The sequence below is a fragment of the Triturus cristatus genome, chromosome 9 (genome assembly GCF_964204655.1).
Source record: "Triturus cristatus chromosome 9, aTriCri1.1, whole genome shotgun sequence".
Classification (NCBI taxonomy): domain Eukaryota; kingdom Metazoa; phylum Chordata; class Amphibia; order Caudata; family Salamandridae; genus Triturus; species Triturus cristatus.
The window spans coordinates 723,174,472-723,195,454 of NC_140592.1; the positions used below are offsets into that span (position 1 = coordinate 723,174,472).

A 20,983-nucleotide genomic window follows, 5' to 3' on the forward strand; every position below is an offset into this window, starting at 1 on the left:
ACACATGTCCGGAGCACAAACTTGTCTGGGTAGAAGGTGGTGTATGGAAGGAGTGTCGAGAGCACCTGTAATTCGCTGACCCTTCTGGGCGATTTTACTGCAACTAGAAAGACAGTTTTGATGGTCAAGAGCCTAAGAGGGCAACTGTACAGAGGCTCAAATGATGCACACATCAAGAAGGTGAGAACCAGATTCATATGGCACTGGGGAATAATGAATGTCCCGGGGGGGGGGGGGGGGGAGGAAGAAACAGGTGCTGCAAGCCTTTAAGAAACCTAGCCACAACAGGTCACTTAAATAACGAAGGTTGGTCAGGCTACCGCCAAAATGTCAAAATGGCTGTAAGATAACCTTTAACTGTGCACAGAGCAGAGCCCTGATGGACCAAAGAGAACACATAGAAGAACCTGGGTGAGAGGTGCAGAAAGGGGGTCGATGTCGTAGGAATCACACCATGTCACAAACTTAACCCAACGGAAGGTAGACAGACTTGGTGGAAGGATGACTGACGGAGCTCCACTCGAGACTAAGAGTCTCTGAGTGAGTCGCCTTGGAAACTCCAGCGTGCAAAACTGCTGACATTGTGCATTCTCGGCAGTGGCGGTCAGATCTAACCAAGACTCTCCCCACTACTGAAAGACTCCTTGCACCACCTGCAGATGGAGACGCCATTGGTGATCAGCAATGAATCCTCTGCTGAGTTCTTCCATTTAGAGGGTGCGTCAGATGAACCACCAGGTAAATGCACTGGCACTCCTGCCATTTCCAGCAACGCAGAGCTTCATGGCAAAATGGTCCATGACCCTACTCACCATCTTTGTTGCAGTACCACATGGTGGTGGTACTGCACCAGACTTTGATTAAGGGAAGAAAGCCCGTTAATGCCACGTGAATCGTCCGAAGCTCCAACAGGTTGATATGGAGCTCAGACTCCGCCGGAGACCAGAGGCCTCTGATCTCCACTTCTCCAGATGGCTGCCCCAAACCAGAAGTGACACATCTGTCACAACAGTCAACTCAGTATGGAGAAGAGAGAGGGTTTTGTTTGTGACCTAAATGTGGTTCGTCAGCCACCACAGCAGAGCTTTCCCAGTTCCCTCTGAGATCTGGACTATGTCAGAGAGATTCCGTTGATGTTGTGCCCACTGAGACTTCACGTCCCACTGCAGAGCCTGCATATGTCAATAAGCATAAATCACAAGCAGGATGCAGGAGGCCATGAGGCCCAAAAACCTCAGAGTGTTTCTCATCGAAATTCAAGATAGAGGCTGAAACATGAGTATCATAGACTGAATAACCTGGAATCACCGGTCGGAAGGATAGGCCTGAAACTTCACCTTGTCCAGAACAGTTTTGATAAAAGGGAGCATCTGAGAGCGGGTCAGGTGCTATTTTGGCATGTTTATAGTGAACCCCAGTAAGTGCAGAAGGTTTGCCATGGTCTAGAGTTGGGAGACGACTGACTGTGGTAAGTCAGCCCTCAACAGCCAATCATGGAGGTAGGGAAAGACTGGAGCCCACAAACTCCACAGATGAAATGCAACCACCACAATTGCTTTTGTGAACACCAGATGGGCACTGGAAAGGCGAAAGGATAGCCTGGCAAACAAAGTATTCTTAGCTCACCGTGAATCACAGGTAATGTCTGTGAGCAGGCACGAGGATGTGATGCGTCCTGCAAATCCAACGCTCCTGGGTCCAGGTCAGACAGGACTTGCGCAAACATCTTGAATTACTCCTTTTTCAGGAGGAAATTGAGATGGCGCAGGTCTAGGATAGCAAAAGCCTCGGTCCTGCTTAGGCACCAGTAGAAGGAATAGCAACCACAACCTCCGATGACAGAACCTACTCGATGGCTCTCTGGGCCAAGAGAACCAGCACTTCTTGATGGAGCAGGGAGAGGTGGTCCTCCATCAGCTGGTCGTACGTGGGAGAGGGGTAGTCACAAAGGGGAGGGGGTAGTCCCTATGGACTATTTGCAAAACCCAATGTTCCGATGTTATTGACCGCCAGTGTTGCAGGCGTATCCTACCTCCCAATGGATGTCCATGATGGTAGGAGGGCAAACCCAAGAGGTTTGGTGGCTTCAGCTGCTGGGGGAAGTGGGAGGGTTCACTACTCCGATCTCTGGCGCCTGTCCCATGTGGTTTATGGGGCTTGCGCCCTTGGCCACGAAAAGGCTGAGAAGCCTGTTGACCTTAGAGGTTGGGAGAGTATGGACGCGATTAGAGAACCCTTCCGCGGCCACGAAAGAGGCGGAAGGCGGACAGGGGGAAACGAGGAGCCATAGGCAAGCCCAAGAAATTGGCCCTAGCTCTGCTTTCCTTTAAGTGCGTCAGCGATGAGTACGGCTTTTCTCCAAAAAGGCAAGAGCCACCAAAGGACATGTACATAAGTGTGGCTCGGGCATCTCTTGAAAAAACAGGAATTCTCAGCCAGGTGTGGTGCCGCAGGCCCACCAAGGATGAAATTGCTTTACCTAGCGAGTCGACTGTGACGAGTCCACAACGCATGGTGAACCTTACTGCGGCTCTACTGTCCGCAATAGCTTGGGAGAGTATGGTTCGGGTCTCCTCCAAGGTCATGGGTAACACTTGCCAACTGAATCCCAGATCGTATGGGAATATGGTGTGCAAGGCTGGCAGAAGAGAACATTCACTTTCCAAAAGTACCCATCCTTTTGGATTTCCTAGCCAGGGGAGAGGTAGGGAATGCGCCAAAATTGATCCCAAAAGTGGGGTCTTGGACCACCAAGCTCTGCGGGAAGGGTGCTGGGTGAGGAAACTGGTGTCCCCCAAAGCAGGGCGATGGCGGCGGGCAATTGTCCTGTGCACAGGAATCCCTGTGTAGGGTTTGGACCAGGCCCCAAGAAGGACATCAGTAAGGGCTTCACTAAATGGGAGTAAAGTTTCAGAAGAGCAAACTCCAGGTTGAAGCAACTCTGTCAAGATGTTTGCCTTGATTCCCACTGTGGGCAGCGAAAGGTCCAGGACATCAGCCGCCCTCCGCACCACCACTGCGAATGAGGCACCTGCCTCCATAGCCATGTTTGCGGAGAGATCAGGCCAGTGTCTGGTGAGCTATCCAAATCACTGCAAACTGCCAGATCCTCATCGTTGTCCTGTGCCTCTTCAAGGGGATCCTGGTAACCATAAGCGTCCCTTTCAATCATCACCCTCTCCAGGACTGTCAAACGAAAAAGGCACCCGCTCAGACTCAAACGGCATGGTACAGGTCGGTGTCAGGCAACACCCATACCGGTCCGTGTTGAGAAGGCATAATGAAGGGGCCGGTGATGAAGCCGTGGCACTGGAGCGGGCGCTAGGAAGGTTGCGGTCTTTTGGCCGGCACCGCTCCAGATCCATCATTGAATCCAAGGGACCCGACAGGCACCAAGGGTGAACCCACAGGCAGAGAACCAGTAGGGGCCCCTACGCATCCGGGGGGCTTGAAGGCTCTCCAAAGACGTCACACTGCCCAAATAGGAGGGGCATAGCCTCAAAAATCACTTTGAGTTGAGCGGGTTTAACTCCGGGAAACTCTGGGAGTTGTGTAGTGGACCCTGGCACAGACTCCGGGGCGAGGCCAGAAGTGCCGATGCTCCTGCACCAAGTCCGATGACTAGGTCCATGTGAAGAAGTCAAAGAGCACTTTGACGTCTTGGACTTCCTTTTCTTATGGGATTTAACTCCCAATCTTGATCGAGACGACGGCCGGGAGGAGCGACTCCGCAAGTGGTTTCGGGACCTTCTCCGCAATTGCGATTAAGAGCGTCATCAGACGGCGAGGAGCTTGAGAGACCTTCCCCTCAGTGCCTTAGGATTCATGGCGCAGCAGTCTTTGTAGGTCTTAGAGTCATGTTCCCATTCCAAGCACCTGAGAAAAAAACAGATAAGGGTATCTCACAGACATCTGTCTGTTACAGGCACCACATAGTTTGAAGTCTGTAGGCTTCTCAGAAGACATCCCTAGCACACCAGGAGATACAATCTTGAAAAACAAAGCCTAGCAAAAAAGTTGAGAAACAACTGAGCAAAAAAGACTGGGGGTAGCTCTCTCCGAATTTGTGCTGACTGGAGCAGAAAGAAAACAATGGATGTCAGCGTGCTGCAGTGGCACTTATATAGGCACTGCACATGTCATTTATGGTGAAGATGACACCAACGAGGAAACGAACAACGCCACTAATCAGTATACAGGGGTACTGCCTGAAAATTTCCATATCCAGTCTGATGCCTGGGGAATATTCTAAGGTAAGGAATCTGTGGCTAAAAAGCTCTATCTGATAAAAAAGAGCAGAGCAAACACCCTAGTGCTTCGCCACCTGTCCGCAAACCATCCACTTTGTGTGCTCCCGATTACGAGTACACAAATATAAACATGAATTCCAGAATATCACTTCTATTAAAAGAGAGCAACACTGCAAACGCTACATCAGAGCTTCAGGAGGCACCAATCAATAGTGGCTTAAAACTATACTAAATAAGAGATTACAGCGATATTCTACAAGAGCCTTCAAAAATGACGTGTCCATGAAGCGGTTTCACAAATGTCTTTACACCTTCTATTTCACTACAAGATTTTGGAAGCCTCTTCCCTGTAACAAAGATAATCTGGGAGAACAGAAGGTTCAGAGATATTTTATGATATATTCAGGTAGACTGTTCTTAATTCACAAGGCAGGAGTATTTTTTGATTTTCTAACTACGCCACAAAAGTAGGGGTCCTGTGCAACGCCTATATGGATAAGCCAGTACTACATAAATATTGGTTACGCACACAAAACTAAATTCCATACTGAAATGCTGCAAAATCCTGTTATCACTTTTTCTTAAAAATATAAGCACTGTGGGCAATGGCAGTCTGCACCCATTTTAAGAGCCCTTAACAAGATGTGGATGAGGAGCAACATTCCCGACTGCATGGGATGCCAATATAGTTGTCAGAGAGATGTATATGATGTTGTTTGGGTAACAAGTCTGACTACAAGCAAGTCATACGGTCCAGCAACAAAACCATTCTGCTTAGTATTTCAATTTCAAATCAATTCAGATTTGTACAGAAGGAAAGTCAACGTTATGCGGCATGCTTGAATGCGCTATTGTGAGATCTTCCATGAAACAGAGATAAACACAGGTCTAACTTGGTAGGTCATTTCAAAATCTCAAACTTCCAAGATCAACAAAACAAATATCACCAACAGCAGTTAATGGTGCCACCATGCAACTTATATTGAAGAGTGCATTATGTAACTGTGATTTTCATTAATTTTACAGTATTGCATCGCGACATTAAATAAAGGGAGGTTAATGAAGAGACGACAATGCATGGAATTTTAACACAACCTTATAACTCATCATCTCATCGCTCAGGTTTTCCCAAAAATAACACTGACTCATAAAACTTTCGAAGACTCAAAAAAAAAAAAAAAAAAAAAAAGGAACACCACACACCTTAAAGTACTCCAGCAGTCCTCTGCAGGTTACCTTCGACCCATTGATCTCCTTCTCCATCAAGCTGCTAGAGTCGAGCACAAATGGGATGAGCTGCTCGAGTTGTTCCTTAAATTCGTCTGCAATGTCTGCACACAAGAAAGACACGAGACAGAATGACACCAGACCCTTTACTACAACAGAAAATGGCTGGATGCACATGAGCATTTGTGTGTACCAGTGCCGGGATAACATTGGGCCTGCAATGGTGCATTAGAAGAGTTGTGTATTAGGTCAAATACTTGCATAGAAGGTTCCATATGTATTTGGTGAAACCCCAACTTGAAGAAATCAGTTCTGACAATTTTCGTTTGACACACTGGTTCTGACATTTCTTCCACTTTGAAAGGCTTTCACCAGACTATTGAAACCAATCTGGTGAAAGCCTTTCTTTACGTAAAGAAAAATGTTACTTACCCTCTAAGCATCTGTTCGTAGCGTATGGTGCTGTGAATTCACATGCTCTGCCTGATACTGCCAACTTGTTTTGGGCTTGGACATTTGTAGCTTGCTCTTCTTTGAATAAGTGTTTTGAGTCACAAGGTACATAGTGACTCCTTCTTATGCTGTCATTTACATGAGCACCGACTCCATGTTAGACAGTTTTTTGCTCAGCGGATGAAAGCAATATGAAGTAGTAGGAACAAGGTGTGCACAGGTATATTGCTAGAGAACTAGGCATTTAAAGGAAAAGAAAAGGAGAAAGATCTGCACTAAAGCCACACATTTCCGGGGAGGAGAGTTTGATGCATGTTAATCTACACAGTACATGCAAAGAACAGATGCTTATAGAGTACACAACATTTTCTGTTCGCAGCACGTGCTGCTACAGATACACATACTCTGCCTAGACTGTGAAGCAGACCCTCTGTATATACGGTGGGTAGTGGGTGGACGGATTAGATGTTTGAAGAAAGATCCTTAGGGCAGTCTGGCCAACTAGAGCTTGCAGTCTAGCAAGACCATGTACAGACTAGTGCTTTGTAAACGTGTGTGGGGTTGACCAAGTAGATGCCTTACAGATGTGAGCTAGTGAATTGTTTCAAAGGAAGGCCATCATGGCATCCTTCTTTTGTGTAGAGGTTGCCCAGGGGTGTACACGGGACATTCTCTTGTCTTTAAGGTGACACTTCTGGATACACCAGATTAGTCATCTGGCAATGGCTGCTTTTGAAATATCCTAACCTTTCTGGGGATTACTAAATGCCACAAACAGCTGGTCTGCCTTATGAAAGGACTTGGTCCTATCATTGTAGTACATGAGCATCCGGTCGATGTCTGAAGTGTGAACGGCTCTCTCCTCACTGATTCTGGCTGTTGAACAGAGTTCTATGGTTTGTAGAGATGAAAAGCTGGAATAATCTTAGACATACATTTTGGGTTGGTCAGTAGGACTGTCCTGTGGTAGTGGACCTGGATAAGGGGGTTCCTGCATTTTAAGTGATTGCAATTCACCAATAAGCTCGGGTGAAGTTTTAGCCACTAGGATTGCAACTTTCTAGGAGAAGTAATGGGAGGTGCAGGAATGCATTGGCTCAAATGGGACCCAAGAGTTTAGTGAGGAATATATTGATATTCCATTGAAGGGCTGGAGGCAAGCTTGTGGGAATTACCCTTTCAAGACTCTCCATGAAAGCCTTGATGATTGGTATAAGGAATAGGCTAGAGTGTTTCCTATTCTGCATGTAAGCAGTATGGCTGCTAAATGAATTCTAAGGAAATATATGCTTACCCAGACTGTTACAGATGAAGGAGACAGCATTTAATGTCCTGCATAGCAGGTTTTATTGGATCTATGCACATCGGGATACAGTATTGCACCAACCTCTTCCATTTTGCCACATAGCAAGTTCAAGCAGTCGGACTGCGTGCTTCCACGAAGCTGTCCATGAACTTATGTGGGAGACGTAAATAGCTGAACTGTTGGATTTCAGGTGCCAAATTGCTTGGCTAAGCTGTTTGAGGTCTGGACGTCTGATCTGACCCTGGTTCATGATGAGATGATCTAGTCTAGTGAGGAGCTTCTCGTGGGGGCTGAGGATGGTTATCTGGGATCTTTGCCCCATCTTACACACCATTAGCGGAGGGAGAGGTGGGAAAGTATAAACATATACCCCTGACCAATTCATCCACAGTGTGTTTCCCATTGACTGTGGGAGCCTGAAGGCAAAACCTGGGCATTTAGGTGTTCTCTGGGGTGGCAAACAGGTCTAGCTGTAGGGTTCCCTAGATTTTAAAGTAGCTGTTCAGAACTAAATGATTGAGTGTACATGTGTGAACTTGTTGGTGGGACTAGCAGAGCAGGTCTGCTAGGACGTTGTCCATCCCCAGGAAGTACTTTGCCATCATGTGGCTTCAGATGGCGCAGGGCTCAAGGCCAAATTGTTTGGGCTAAAAGGGAGAGGTGTTGAGAGTGGGTGCGGTCTTGCTTCTGCAGACAGTACATCGGTGTTACGATATCCAGTCAGACTAAAACTGCCTTGTCTCTTTTTCTATGGAGAAAAGGCTCTGAAGACTAGTTGGATTACTGGATGACTAGTTATGGGTATTTGATGTGGTAACTCTGCTGATGCAGGGTCCACGACACTTGTACTACTGTGAGGATGAGATGTCTCCTCATCTTGCTTGTGATGCATCCATGGTGATGGTGACCTGCGGTAAAGGGTCTTTGAAAGGCTGGTTTTTTTGCTGCTGTTTCACCAATACAGAGAGCAATGAAGACTGGACTTTATCAACACTAGATCCTTTATGTGACCCTACACTTGGAACCGTTGTGCTGCAAGGCACTGTTTCAGCAGGCGTTTATGCAGTCTGGCATGGGGCACTATGGTGACGCAGGAGGCCTTCATGCAGAGAAGGTGCCTCACTGTTCTGAGCAGGTGACAATTCGGCACAAATAAAAACAGAGGGACAAGCTGTTGGAAAGCCATACAAAAGGGGGTGGTGATGGACGGAGCATCAGAACCAATCAAACACTCACACCCAGTCAACAGATCTGGGTTTGATCCATCACCATTCTTTAGCCCACTCTGCCACCCCAGTTCTGACATAGCCATATGCAAATCAGTCTGACCCTGTGCCTCTTGGGAACAGTCCAGCCCGAACTGCCAAGCCATGCCTTCCCTGGACCGGAAACAAGCTTCCTAGGACCGGTTTCTGGCATTTCAGCCGTCTTCAGCCAGGCTTGCTTGAATCCAGTGGCAAAGTGAGCAAGGGACTCACGTCGGAGCATACCCTGCCAACTTATGGCGAACAAAGCGGTACAAAAGGGGGTGGTGATGGACGGAGCATCAGAACCAATCAAACACTCACACCCAGTCAACAGATCTGGGTTTGATCCATCACCATTCTTTAGCCCACTCTGCCACCCCAGTTCTGACATAGCCATATGCAAATCAGTCTGACCCTGTGCCTCTTGGGAACAGTCCAGCCCGAACTGCCAAGCCATGCCTTCCCTGGACCGGAAACAAGCTTCCTAGGACCGGTTTCTGGCATTTCAGCCGTCTTCAGACAGGCTTGCTTGAATCCAGTGGCAAAGTGAGCAAGGGACTCACGTCTGAGCATACCCTGCCAACTTATGGCGAACAAAGCGGTACAAAAGGGGGTGGTGATGGACGGAGCATCAGAACCAATCAAACACTCACACCCAGTCAACAGATCTGGGTTTGATCCATCACCATTCTTTAGCCCACTCTGCCACCCCAGTTCTGACATAGCCATATGCAAATCAGTCTGACCCTGTGCCTCTTGGGAACAGTCCAGCCCGAACTGCCAAGCCATGCCTTCCCTGGACCGGAAACAAGCTTCCTAGGACCGGTTCCTCAGCCATGGCACACTGATGGCTGAGGTAGGCTTTGCCTGTTACTGAGTTCAGGGCTGACCCTAAGAAGAACTGTATTTGGAGAGGGATCAGGTGTAACTTGGTGACTCTGATGGTAAAGCCTAAGGCCTCAACTTTATTCGCTTTGCAGCAAAGCGCCATGTAAATCTTGATGCGGAAAAGGCCTTTGGTAGAGCAGACTGCCGCTTCCTCACCAAAACCTTGTCCAAAATGTCTTTAGGTTTGTTAGAGACATCTTTTGTCTTAAGTAGCCAACTGCACGAAATAAGATGAATGGCAACTTTATGGTTCAAATATTTTTATTATTCACATGTCTCAAGAGCATAGAAGTACATACTGTATGCGGCTTACTCACCGCTTCTTATATGCCATAGATCTCAACAGTGAGCGTCACAGCACTCATCACATGATTTTAATATACAGAACAAAATGAAATAGTTAAGAACACTCCCAACCCCCCTCCCTCCCCCCTGTACTCCTTCAACAGACCTCGTGCATGCCAGCTGTTTAGAAGCGAGTCTGCTCTACGTGTCTTCTATCTGCAGTGGAATCTACTCCACTTCGATTAAACGAAGGATGCGGAGGCACTTAGGACAAGTGATTTTCCTAAATACCGTGGACAAGAGAGAAAGGAATGGACTCCAAATTTCCCTAAAAGTGGACTTAGTGGTTGTGAGGGTGGCAGTCAACCGTTCCATCCCTGGAATAAACCATAATCTGTGGAGCCAACCTAGGTGTGTGGGTGTTGTATTGGTGGTGTAATATTCTCGCCCAGTGGGCGAGAATATTCTTGAGCACAGGACCAAGTGCTAGTCCCATTTGTCTCCCTTTGCGGGATTTGAGGAGATAGGTTAAGGGGTTAGGGTGTCCCAAAACCACATATGCTGAGAATCGTGAAATCTGTGTGTCGAAATGTGTATCAACCTCGCTCAATATCCGGGCCCAATAGGATGTCAAGCTTGGACAGTCCCAGAGCATGAATGGCAACTTTACGCAACAGATTCCATAGGCGAGGGGCACAAGACAGCAGTGTCCATATGTCACTCCTGATCTGTGCCGTTAGAAATGAAGCCAGTGAATCATAGAATCAATGGGAACCAGGCTATGAAAAGATTTACCACAAATTGCATATTGCAAATGCATATGATAGTGTGCGTTTCTTAATGGAACAAGTAATACTAGCTTTGGTTGTGGAGACAGAGTTCTTTTCTGAAGAGTCCTGTTTCAAAATCAACAACTCCGAATCACTGGTAAAGGGGGTGTCAAATCATGGTCACACATGGCAAATGCACCACCTGCGTGGTTGCTTGGAGTTTTCGGAGAGCCTCCTTCAATACCTGAGACTTAGAATTCCGGGGGATTGTTCTGCTCTCTATACCTGTAATGTCCTACCCTTACTGGATACAATTCAACACTACTTTAGGAACGATACCACTGGGAAAGACTGACCTATCTTGATTGAGCTATATCAATAGTGTCAAAATAAATTTCTTCCTCAGTTTCCTTTATCTGGTTCAGACACTTGTGCTATGATTTACCAAGGCTATACTCAAATACATCCAGTCCCGCCTGCTGAAGTTTACATGGGGGTAACAAAGAACCAAAGACAGCTAAGCTCACATTAAAAAGAAGTTTTGGAAAAAAACACCGGAGGGTGGCCTAGAATTCCCCAGAAGCGTCACATTATATTTTGTCAGCACAAATCCATCCGGAATTGGAATGGATGAGACTCTCGAGGCTAAAGCTATGGTTGGGGGTGAAAGAGGCTCACACCTCAGTTCTGTTTCAATGTATTCAATGGCAGCCTTCGCTTTACAGAACTAAACTGGATACCCTCCTGTACTGTACGAGACCTCTTTCAACACACTAGGGATGGTCTGGTCAAACAGAACTAGGCAACTACACCCCTGTCCCCACTGACTTCCCCTCAGCTGTAACACAGATTACCAGCAAGTTTGAACGACCCTCAGTTCCTGAATAGAAGCGACAAAGTCCTCAAAGGTCGAGGGACTTTTTTTTAACAAACTGGAACACCCGACAAGTGTTGAATGTACAGACCTTTACTGCCTCCAATACAGATACTACTTCAGACACAGGCACTACCCTGGGCAGGAACATGTGCAAGATGCACAAAGTGTGCCGGGAATCGACTCAAAACCGAGAACATAGGTCTAACGGCTTCCCCTAGAAAAGGCATTTTACACAATACTCGACCCATGGCTTAAATCACACAAAGGTCTGGAATAATTATATGCACCAATTGGAGGAGGACATAGAACACACTTTATTAAAAGAGGGGTAATGGGACACTGGGGCAAGTGCTACAAATGTCTAGATTTAAACCCAACAAAAAGAAAATGCATACAAGATCTTGACCTGTTGATGACTAACCCTGTTCAGTCGAGGGAGATGTTGGGGTGCTCGCTCTTGTGCTGATGGAGTCCCCAGATAGGGGGTGGGGTACGTTGCTTCATGTCTAGTACACATGCCCACAGGTCAGACCATACAAGGCAGAACTAAAGACTCTCAAAATCTGTGACATGTGTGATACTACCACTAAACATGGCAGTTATTCTCCCGGGCCATCCAGGAGAGGATAGTGTGCACCCCATGTATGGGCATATTAATACAACACTTTGTTGGCAGAAGGGTAACGCTTGAACATTTTTATAAACATTAATTTACCCCTCCCCTAGAGTCATGATGTCTGGTGTATGTGCGTTAGTGTAGCAGTAAGTGATTGCAGGTCACAGTGAAACCCAGAGTCAGGGTGTCCAATGTAGAATTTATAATGCAGAATGTGTGAAGTGAGTTGGCCGTGGTGAGGGAGATGGGCAAAAGTCAGTGGTAGAAGACCTGTAGGGTGGTTCCTTGTGCCTCTCCTGCTGTTGTGTATTCTGGATCTCAATAAAGAACAAGCACAAGATTACATCATCTTCGATCATCTTGAACACATCTCAACATTGGTGACAAGCAAACGTCTTTTGATGGAGCAGCATGTGTGATTTCAGTAGTCCTTGAATTTCGCAGCAGGTGTCCTGGATTATAGATTGACCTTGTTTGTCCAGATCTTGTATTTCTGCGTGCAGGTTGTACATGTTTCTGAAGTCTGAATTGCTAAACTTGTTCAATGTACTTGTTTGTTGAACGTACTGTCCATGCGCCTGTCTTAGTTTCAGCTGTGACTACGCTACAATGTGATGTACTTTGTGAGGTGTCACCTCTAGTTCATGCCACACGCTACACTACATTAGCGAGGTTGAAGCTTAAATCTATGCCAGTTTAATGGATGTGATGCACTGGGTGCAGCATCATATTGCTATTCTACTTTATTTCATGCAATATCCAGTGCGTCACGCGGTGATACGCACACCATACAGAAATATTTAAGGAGCACCTAACAGGTCAATCTATTCTTGGTGACTATGTTCAGCAAGCTCTTGATTGCACTCATTTGTATGAATTGTGCTTTAGATGGGAAGAATTTCTTCAGAGAAGTACTGTCTGTACTAGGAGGTACTGGGTCCTGAAGGTACTGGGTCCTGAATATTCTAAGTAACTTTCACAGTGACAAAGGTGACGATTTTCTTTATTTTATTAATCAGCCTCCCCTATTTTTTTTAGCTGAGCCAGAGGATCCTCCTGGCTACATTTATTCCAGGCTTATGTAGATGTTTTTGAGGAGTTTGGTAGTACCCCACAAAGACAACTATCATTGTTGAAGTATCACTTGGGGGATGTAGGGTTCAAAGAATTAAAAAAACGATCCAACATTTGAAAACTAGGAGGATGCAGATATTTATCAAGTTGCGGCAAAGCAACTGCAAGAGAAGTAAGGTAGAAAAATTAAAGCAGCACTGTAAAGATGTGCATTTTACTCAAGAAGTCATAAAGAAGGCGAAACAATCAGTGTGTAGCTGCCTTAAGGCCACTGGCAGTCACTTGTGATTGCGAGCACAACTCAAATGACCAGGTTTTATGGGACTAAATCTTAATGAGAATTAAGTCAAAAGAAATTCAAGAGAGATTATGGTCTAGTGTTTAAACTAATCTTAAGGCAGCACTAGAGGCAGAAAGGAAAATAAAACCATTTAAAAAGTGTGAGGAAGCATAGCGGAATGTATGCTGCTCTAAGTGTAGTTTCAAAATCTGAAGGAAAATAAGTAGAAAGTTAGATGGATTGCATTTAAAACAAGCATTGGCATAGCCAATAGGTCTCGCCTTTGGGACCTTATAAGTGTTTAGCCATGCAACAGTTGCATAACTAAATACTTATAAGGTCCCAAAAGCGAGACCTATTGGCTATGCCAAGCGGGCCGTGAAGAAAGTGAAAGTGATCGTCATCACGATCAAACATCAAGGCCGTGCGGCCGCGAAAGTGAGGCGCGCACGCCCGCGCACATGCACTGTAGCTCTAGGCTGGCCTGGTAGCACTTTTTGGAGCCCTCTCAATAAGTCTTGCCAGACCAGCGCATGCGCTGGGTCAGGCGAGACCTAAACAGTGGTGCATATAGAAGGTATGGCAATTGCTCCAGATGTGGTCAAGTGGTTGTAAAAACAAAAAAGGGGGTCATTTTAGTTGTGTGTGCAGGAATGTGGGTAGGAGGATGTACTATGTTTCAGAAGGTGATGAATGTGAAGTGCTGGTTGTGGAAGGCATAGCTCTTAGTGTGAGTGCCGATTGATGTAAAACTAGAGAAGCAGAAAGGATTGCCATGATATGAAATTTTGACAGACTGTAAGAAAGTAGTAGCAATGGTAGACGCTTATGCATAGTATATTATTTTGAACAAGGAGTTGTTTGATAACCTGTTGACAAATAGAAAATTGTTACAATTGGACAAATGTCCAGGGAGTTATACTTGTAACAGAATGCCCATGGAAGGACTTGTGAGGGTGGATCTGGAATTTAAGGGGCACAGGACACCTGGCAAGTTGTATGTGGCAGCAAATGGTGTAATGATCCTATGTTGGCCACATCTAGAGGAGTTGGGAATGCCGTGGGACCCCAGAACTTATCCACCTGTGGACGTGGTCCTTGAGGTACTAGTGGATGTGGAAGTGATGATTATGAGGAGTGTGAGGATTAATTTTCTAGCGTAATTAGTTCAGACTTTGGGAAACTGAGTGGATTCAAACATAAAATTAGGTTAAAGGACAACGCTGCTCCTTTATGAGGCGACGCAGAATGAAGGCATGAGTTACAAAAATTCCATTGAAGGGAATTCTGATGGACTTATGCAACAATGATATTATTGAACCAACTCAGAGTTCTGATTGGTTGTCTCCGGTTGTAATTTCTGTAAAACGCAAATGTGACCTTGGACTGGGCATTGACTTATGAAGTTCGAACAACTCGATTTGGGCGGATACCATTCCTTTACTAAATCCGCAAGAGTTACTGTCTTCAGCATCTGGATCTTAAGCATTTACAACAATCGATCTTAGGAGCATGCACCATCAAACAGAGTAGGAGGATGGTTTTAACTCTGTTTATAACACCTGAAGGAGTCTTCCAATATAGAGGATGCCTTTTGCTTTGTAAATGCTTCTGCCATTTTTCAAACAATAACGACACCATTGGATGGGCTACGAGGAGCAAGAGAATTCGAAGATGACATTTTAGTATTCAGGAAGGACAAAATTGACATGATAAAAGTTTGAAGAATGCTCTATTAGCTTTGAGAGAAAAGGGCCTGACAGTTAAAAGTGATAAACGTAAAATGGGACAACATTAGATAGAATATTAGTGTCATGAGTCATGGAGGTACCTCCAGTACCAACAGAAAGGCCAAGGACATTTGGTGGCCTGGTATTTTATGTAGGATCGGCTAGCGGGTGAAAAAGTGCAGTATATGTTGCCAAAAGGTAAGACGGCTAAGCTGTGCAGGGTACTGTTGGGAGACAGTGGACTTACCGAACAGGCCATGGTGCAAAGTGGGCACCAATTTTATGGGCCCTTTTTCTAGACTGACTTCTAGAGAAGCTTCCAGAGGTATTAGTACCTGGTATCGAGGTGCAGTTGACATCTGAGAAAATGCAAAAGATTTTGAAGACTTTGGGTCTTAGACTCATGAAGGTGGCGCTGCCTCATCATGACGTTAAGCAAATGGCCATGTGGAACATTTATTTATTTATGGTTGTGGCTCTTACATCAGGTATTTCTTGGAAAAAAGTTGTTGCAAGCCAAGTTGTTATCGCACATATTACCCCAAATTATGCAATAGGAAAAATGCAGGTAGAATTATTTAGAGGAAGGAAGCTTACTACAATGTTCGTACTGTGATGGTTGGTTAATAGACATAAAGAGACATTTGGAGCCATTGAGGATGCTGAGATGAGTAGGAAAGCTGAGGTATGTCAAGCCAAATGAGGAAGAATAAAGTGGTTATGGAATCTCACAATCTTCAGCTGTTTAAGTGGAGCAGTATGGTAGGGTTAGAAATGCTGGTGTGGTGAAGGTAATAATGCCTTGATGGTCTGATCCACAAAACAAATCAAGGTGCTGTTGTAAGGTCCTGTTAAAACGGACAATAGAAAAGTGTGAAATCTACATAGTGCAGTGGTGTGCCGCAACAGAGGATAGTGATTAGGAGGAGAGTAGTGATCCCTTCTGTAGCGAGTGAGTTGGTAGGAGCATTGAAAAAGAGGGTGGTGGCTTGGGGAATGCGGCATTGAGAAAGGTGGCATAGTGGATAGAAAAATGCCAATTGGTAATCCACAGGCAATGTCAAGTGTTGTGGGAGAGACTGAGTCAGGGATTGATGTGTGTCATAGTTTGCAGTTAAAAGAGCATCAGTTTGTAGCAGGTTAGTACTCTGAATGCTACTAGTTGCAATTGCTAACGTCCTGTTGCGTATTATTTGTATGAGGGAACATTAAATGGTGTCTTGATTATATGTATTCGTGTGGCATAGAGAGATAGATGGTTACAGTGCAATTGGAAGCCACAGGATAAAAAGTAGAATCCTGAATGTGTGGGTGAGTTGGAAAGAATTAAGGGAGATTGAAACAGACAGTGTGAAAGGGGTTGTATGTTGGTTCCTTCCACAGCACCTACTATCATGTATTCAGGATTTCAATAAAGAACAGAATAATAATACCTCATTTGCTTTCTTCTAGATCACATATAGAGTATATCAACAAGGAGGAGATCAACAATAGAGTATATCCCCTGTGTACATCATGAACATATGAATATCACACATTTTGTTGGCAGGAAAGGTATCACTTACGCATTTTGGAAATAAGAACCTCCCACTCCCCCGGGGCTGGGCTGGCCAAATATTTGGCACATATACACAATGGAAAACCTGGTGGTAAACCTTGCAGACAAGATGCACTTATTTGAGGACATATGGAAACGTTTTAAATCCTATGTGAAGGGCCTATTGAAGTGTATGGAGGATGGCCAGACATATGCTTGAATTGATTAGGAGAGGTGGGTTCCATAGGATTTCCTACTCGTCTGGAGTAAATAATTCAGAGAAGGGGTCGTCTTCACTGCATCTACTGTGTCCGTTCTCCATGACTAGTAATCACTTTACGCTGGGTGGGCACCATGAGCAGGTAATAGATGAACAACTATCAATATTTAGGCCAGTCCAAGAATGCAGATAAGCAACAGGTACTCCCTGAGTTTCTCGAGTGTGAAATGGGTAGCGAGTGACCTTCCAGATCCTCTTGCCCTATATAGGGTTCCCAGGGTGAAGTTCCACATTGTTCCCCAAAGACTATAAGGAGTGTAACTGTCAGATTTCACTTTCTTCCCTCACCCTTCACCACTGCCCCCTCCTGCACTAAGATCTAGATGACTTATTTTCTTTTTCTTTCATATTCTTATTCATATTTCATATCCTACTGTGCTCGTATACATTTGCTGAAGAATCGCACTATATCACTTTTCACAACTCAGATATGCTTCTTCAATTAGATTGTTATTCTGTTTTTTTGTTACAAATTAGGTATTCAAAATGTTGTTGGCACAATGAGGCAAAACTACATAAAAAGGAAAACAGTAGGACGTTTTGCAGATTTACATGAAGGGCCTAGTACTGGAAATGAAGAGAAGTGCCCCAGGTCTTTACTGAGGTAGTTTTACAAAGACGCAATGGCCAACGATTTAGCAAGTCACCCTACAGCTACTAACAGATATTGAACATTATATCAGTGTGGAGTAAATACAGCACCTATCGCTGTACACATATAAGTAGGCATCCCGTATTTTAGCAAACACCAGCAACGTTATCTCTTCTAAACAAGATCTTGATAACTGGTTATCCCCTCCCAACCTCTGTATATTTTTAGCCTAAGACTGACATAATTGTACTGCAATCCAAGCATTTGTGCCCCAGTGCATGTACGCTTGTACAGCACATCCTACCCCTGAGTCCCACCAAATCAATACCATCTTCTACACAGCTACAATCTATAATCAAGCTACAATGGTGATCACCACTGACTCACAGCATTAATGCATCAGTGAACAAAATTAAAAAGCAACTAAACAAAGAACAGGATCACTACAAGGACAGGCACACCTACCTTTCAGTCTCCCATCGAAATTGGGACTGGTAGCCACTTTGAGGCCAGGATGCGGCAAGAGAAAGCAGTTGACGTTTGTGAAACAGGAGTGGATGTGCTTGCGGACATTCTGTATTTCCTCATGTTGATGTTCGCTGACCTGCAAACAGGGACCAAATCTTTAAAACTTAGAAAAGCATGTTTTCCTCTGTGTCACCCATCAACACCCCCCACCCCCACCAGCCTAAAATGGAAAGACGTGAAAAAGAGCAACCTTTCCATGTGACGGGTTCTCAGCCACTACAACAGACCGGTGTCAATGATGGATAATATGAAATTCCTGAATGAATTTAAGTCAGTTGATCGTTCAGTACCGCATACAGAGGAGCTACAGATGAGCACTTCAAGTTGTTCTTGTATAGTGATTTAGCTCCCCAGCTCTTGCCAGGGTTTAACTGCAGACGTGGGGCCCCATAGTAGACCAAAGCATTCTCACCACTCAGTCACAGGCTCTCGTTAGCACAAAACATAATCCTTGAACAAACAAAAGGTCTTGATGAAATCAAATGGAGGAGGGTTTTTATGCTCATTCCAGAGGCGCCCTAAATCATTCTTTGGGCACAGCTGGATGTAGTACTAAAACCTTGATCACAATGTCTCACTTGGAATCGATTGTATTTTTATGGATTGGGGTTGAAATCTATCATGTGCAGTTTTTGAGTGGGGTTCAAACGCCCGAGTAAGACCTTCTTGTTGGTCATTAAACCTGACCACTTCATTGCTATATATTTGAAAGTCAGATAAATAATAGAGGCTGTTGAAGGAGGAACCAAGATATGCTGAGTGCAGACAGTTGACCCAGTTACTAGTTTAAAAACATGTGGAGGAGGTGTTTTAGAAGATTCGAATTGGACACAGATATTTACTGATTTTATACTGATCAACTTCCACTCTGCTTGTCTTTTTTGAGCAACAAATTCAGGACGCTGAAACAATTCAGAACAGTAATTGTACTGAAAACCCTACAGACTAATGCACCATTATCTTTGGTGTGCATTCTTTTCCAAGAAAACCAGCACAGATGCTAGAAAAATATATTAGAATCAAAAGTTTAACAGAAGATTCACTGGACCCTTTTTCTTTACATGAGGTTTCTGACAACTTCATATTCAGCTTCAAAGCCGTAACTCGGGAGAAAATTCTGGGAATTTTATAAAACTACAAAGATGACACTTGTCTAACCTGCCTATCCATCATGATTAAAGTCCTTTAGGAACAGATCACTATTATTATGGGTTTTTTCAACAGAATGTTTAGTTTGGAAATTATTCCAGAAACTCTTAATAGCCGGGGTGTCTCCCCTGATAAAAGAAGTCTCACTGACTCCTAAGAATTTCACAAACTATGCAGACCGGCAGACAGACAACATTCTAATACAGTTAAAATGCAAGACAAACGCTAGCAACGGTATCAACTATACAGGAACTTCCGCTTTACTTCATCAATCTGGATTTCAACCTATTAAATGAAAAGAAATGTTGGGTTCCCCCAAAGATTGTGTTTATCAACATTTTTCCTGAAAGTCTAAGGGCATCCACTCCAATTGGTAATGTGCATGTGAGTTCCATTCCACACCAATGTGAAGAGCACGCAGGTGCTGCTCAACTTGATGAACAAGACAAAGAGATTGCAAGTTAAGGGTTGTAAGATGGAGGTCTATCAATAAGCAGTAAGTTGCGGGTAGACTTAAAGATAAAACTTCTAACCTTTGGTTCATGCTCTGACAAAAGAAGTCATACAACGAAACCTGAACTGAAAAACCCAACCCCGTAGTAAACCCAATGCCCTGAATCACAATAGGGTGTCTTCTTGAAATGAACCACACAAAAGAACACAAAACACCATACAATAATCAATCCAAAGGCCTAAGCTTGCCACCTATTCCCCTTACCATCCCTATACAACAATGCTTTCACACTAATGCAAGTAACTTGGAGCACATCCATCACAACGGTTTCTTACCCATCTCTCCACAGCTTGTACACATCCTATTCAACACAAACACCCACATTCCTTTAAAAGTCTCCTCTAACTGCCCAGACAACACATTCCAAACAAACCAACAACTCTGTTACCCAGTACTGCACCCCACAACACACCCCAGGTCTAAACATCAAACTTCATTCAAATGGTTTGTACCAAGAAAACACTGCAACAAATGTCACTATAAAACTGATTTACCACCATCCAATGCAGACACTAATCAAACTTCAACTCGCCCACACACACAGGACAAGACCACACCTCTCCTGCACTGCAAAAACGATACATGCATCACCCGAATATAACCATTATAACACATGTAAATGAACATAAAGCAGAACCTAATGACCACATCAGACCAATCTGCCAAAAACTACAGTTCACACCTCTGAAAAAGAGGGTACACCAAACCAGTCTGCCCACTGCAATAATACTCTCCTGCATACATCAGCACACCAGTCCCATCAACTCAAACCACACAGTATACACCACCTCCTTTCTTCCAAAAGATTATCACCACACACATGCACCAGTACATCTAAATAGAAAGCACCAGAAATCCAACTACACTCCACACCATTAACTCTATAAAGTATTTACACATCTCCTAGAACAGCTTGTGGAGCTAGCTCAAAAAGCTTAAAAAAAAGAAGCAAGATTGACATTAGATACATTAAGTGCTGAGGAAAGGAACCCAAACAAAAACCTCACAGGACCAACCAGAGCTGAAGAAATAGATATCTGAAACTGGGACCTGGAGGAGACACAAATAACACTAGGAAAAGAAACTTGGGAACTGGGAATAAGTGGGTTGAGTGCTCTGCTAAGGCAGCAGGATGGTAATTTCCAGTCACTATGTCAAAAAGCCTAGACCACAGTGCTGGAAACTAAACATATTAGACCATGCATCAGGTGCACAGAGCAATCCACTGGCAGACCCACGGTCCCAGAACTAAATCGTGGGTGCAACCAACAGACTGGTGCACTGTTCAACGAAACATCACACTATACCTTCTGAAAGGTATCTTGATTACCCCATAGAGAAATATCAACTGTATCCCTATCACACAGATAAGGGTGGAAG

General features: G+C 44.6%; 1 protein-coding gene across 2 annotated transcripts in view; it reads right to left on the reverse strand.

Moving 5' to 3' along the window:
* The window catches only part of ATL3 (atlastin GTPase 3), a 230,404-nt gene that overhangs the window by 50,366 nt on the left and 159,055 nt on the right, over window positions 1–20,983 (reverse strand). For both annotated transcript variants that reach the window (XM_085625910.1, XM_085625911.1), the window contains exons 8-9: window positions 17,878–18,016; window positions 5,454–5,581 (exon numbers count right to left, since the gene is read on the reverse strand). In XM_085625910.1, coding sequence (XP_085482036.1) covers window positions 5,454–5,581; window positions 17,878–18,016 — 267 coding nt within the window. The remainder of the gene's footprint in view (window positions 1–5,453; window positions 5,582–17,877; window positions 18,017–20,983) is intronic.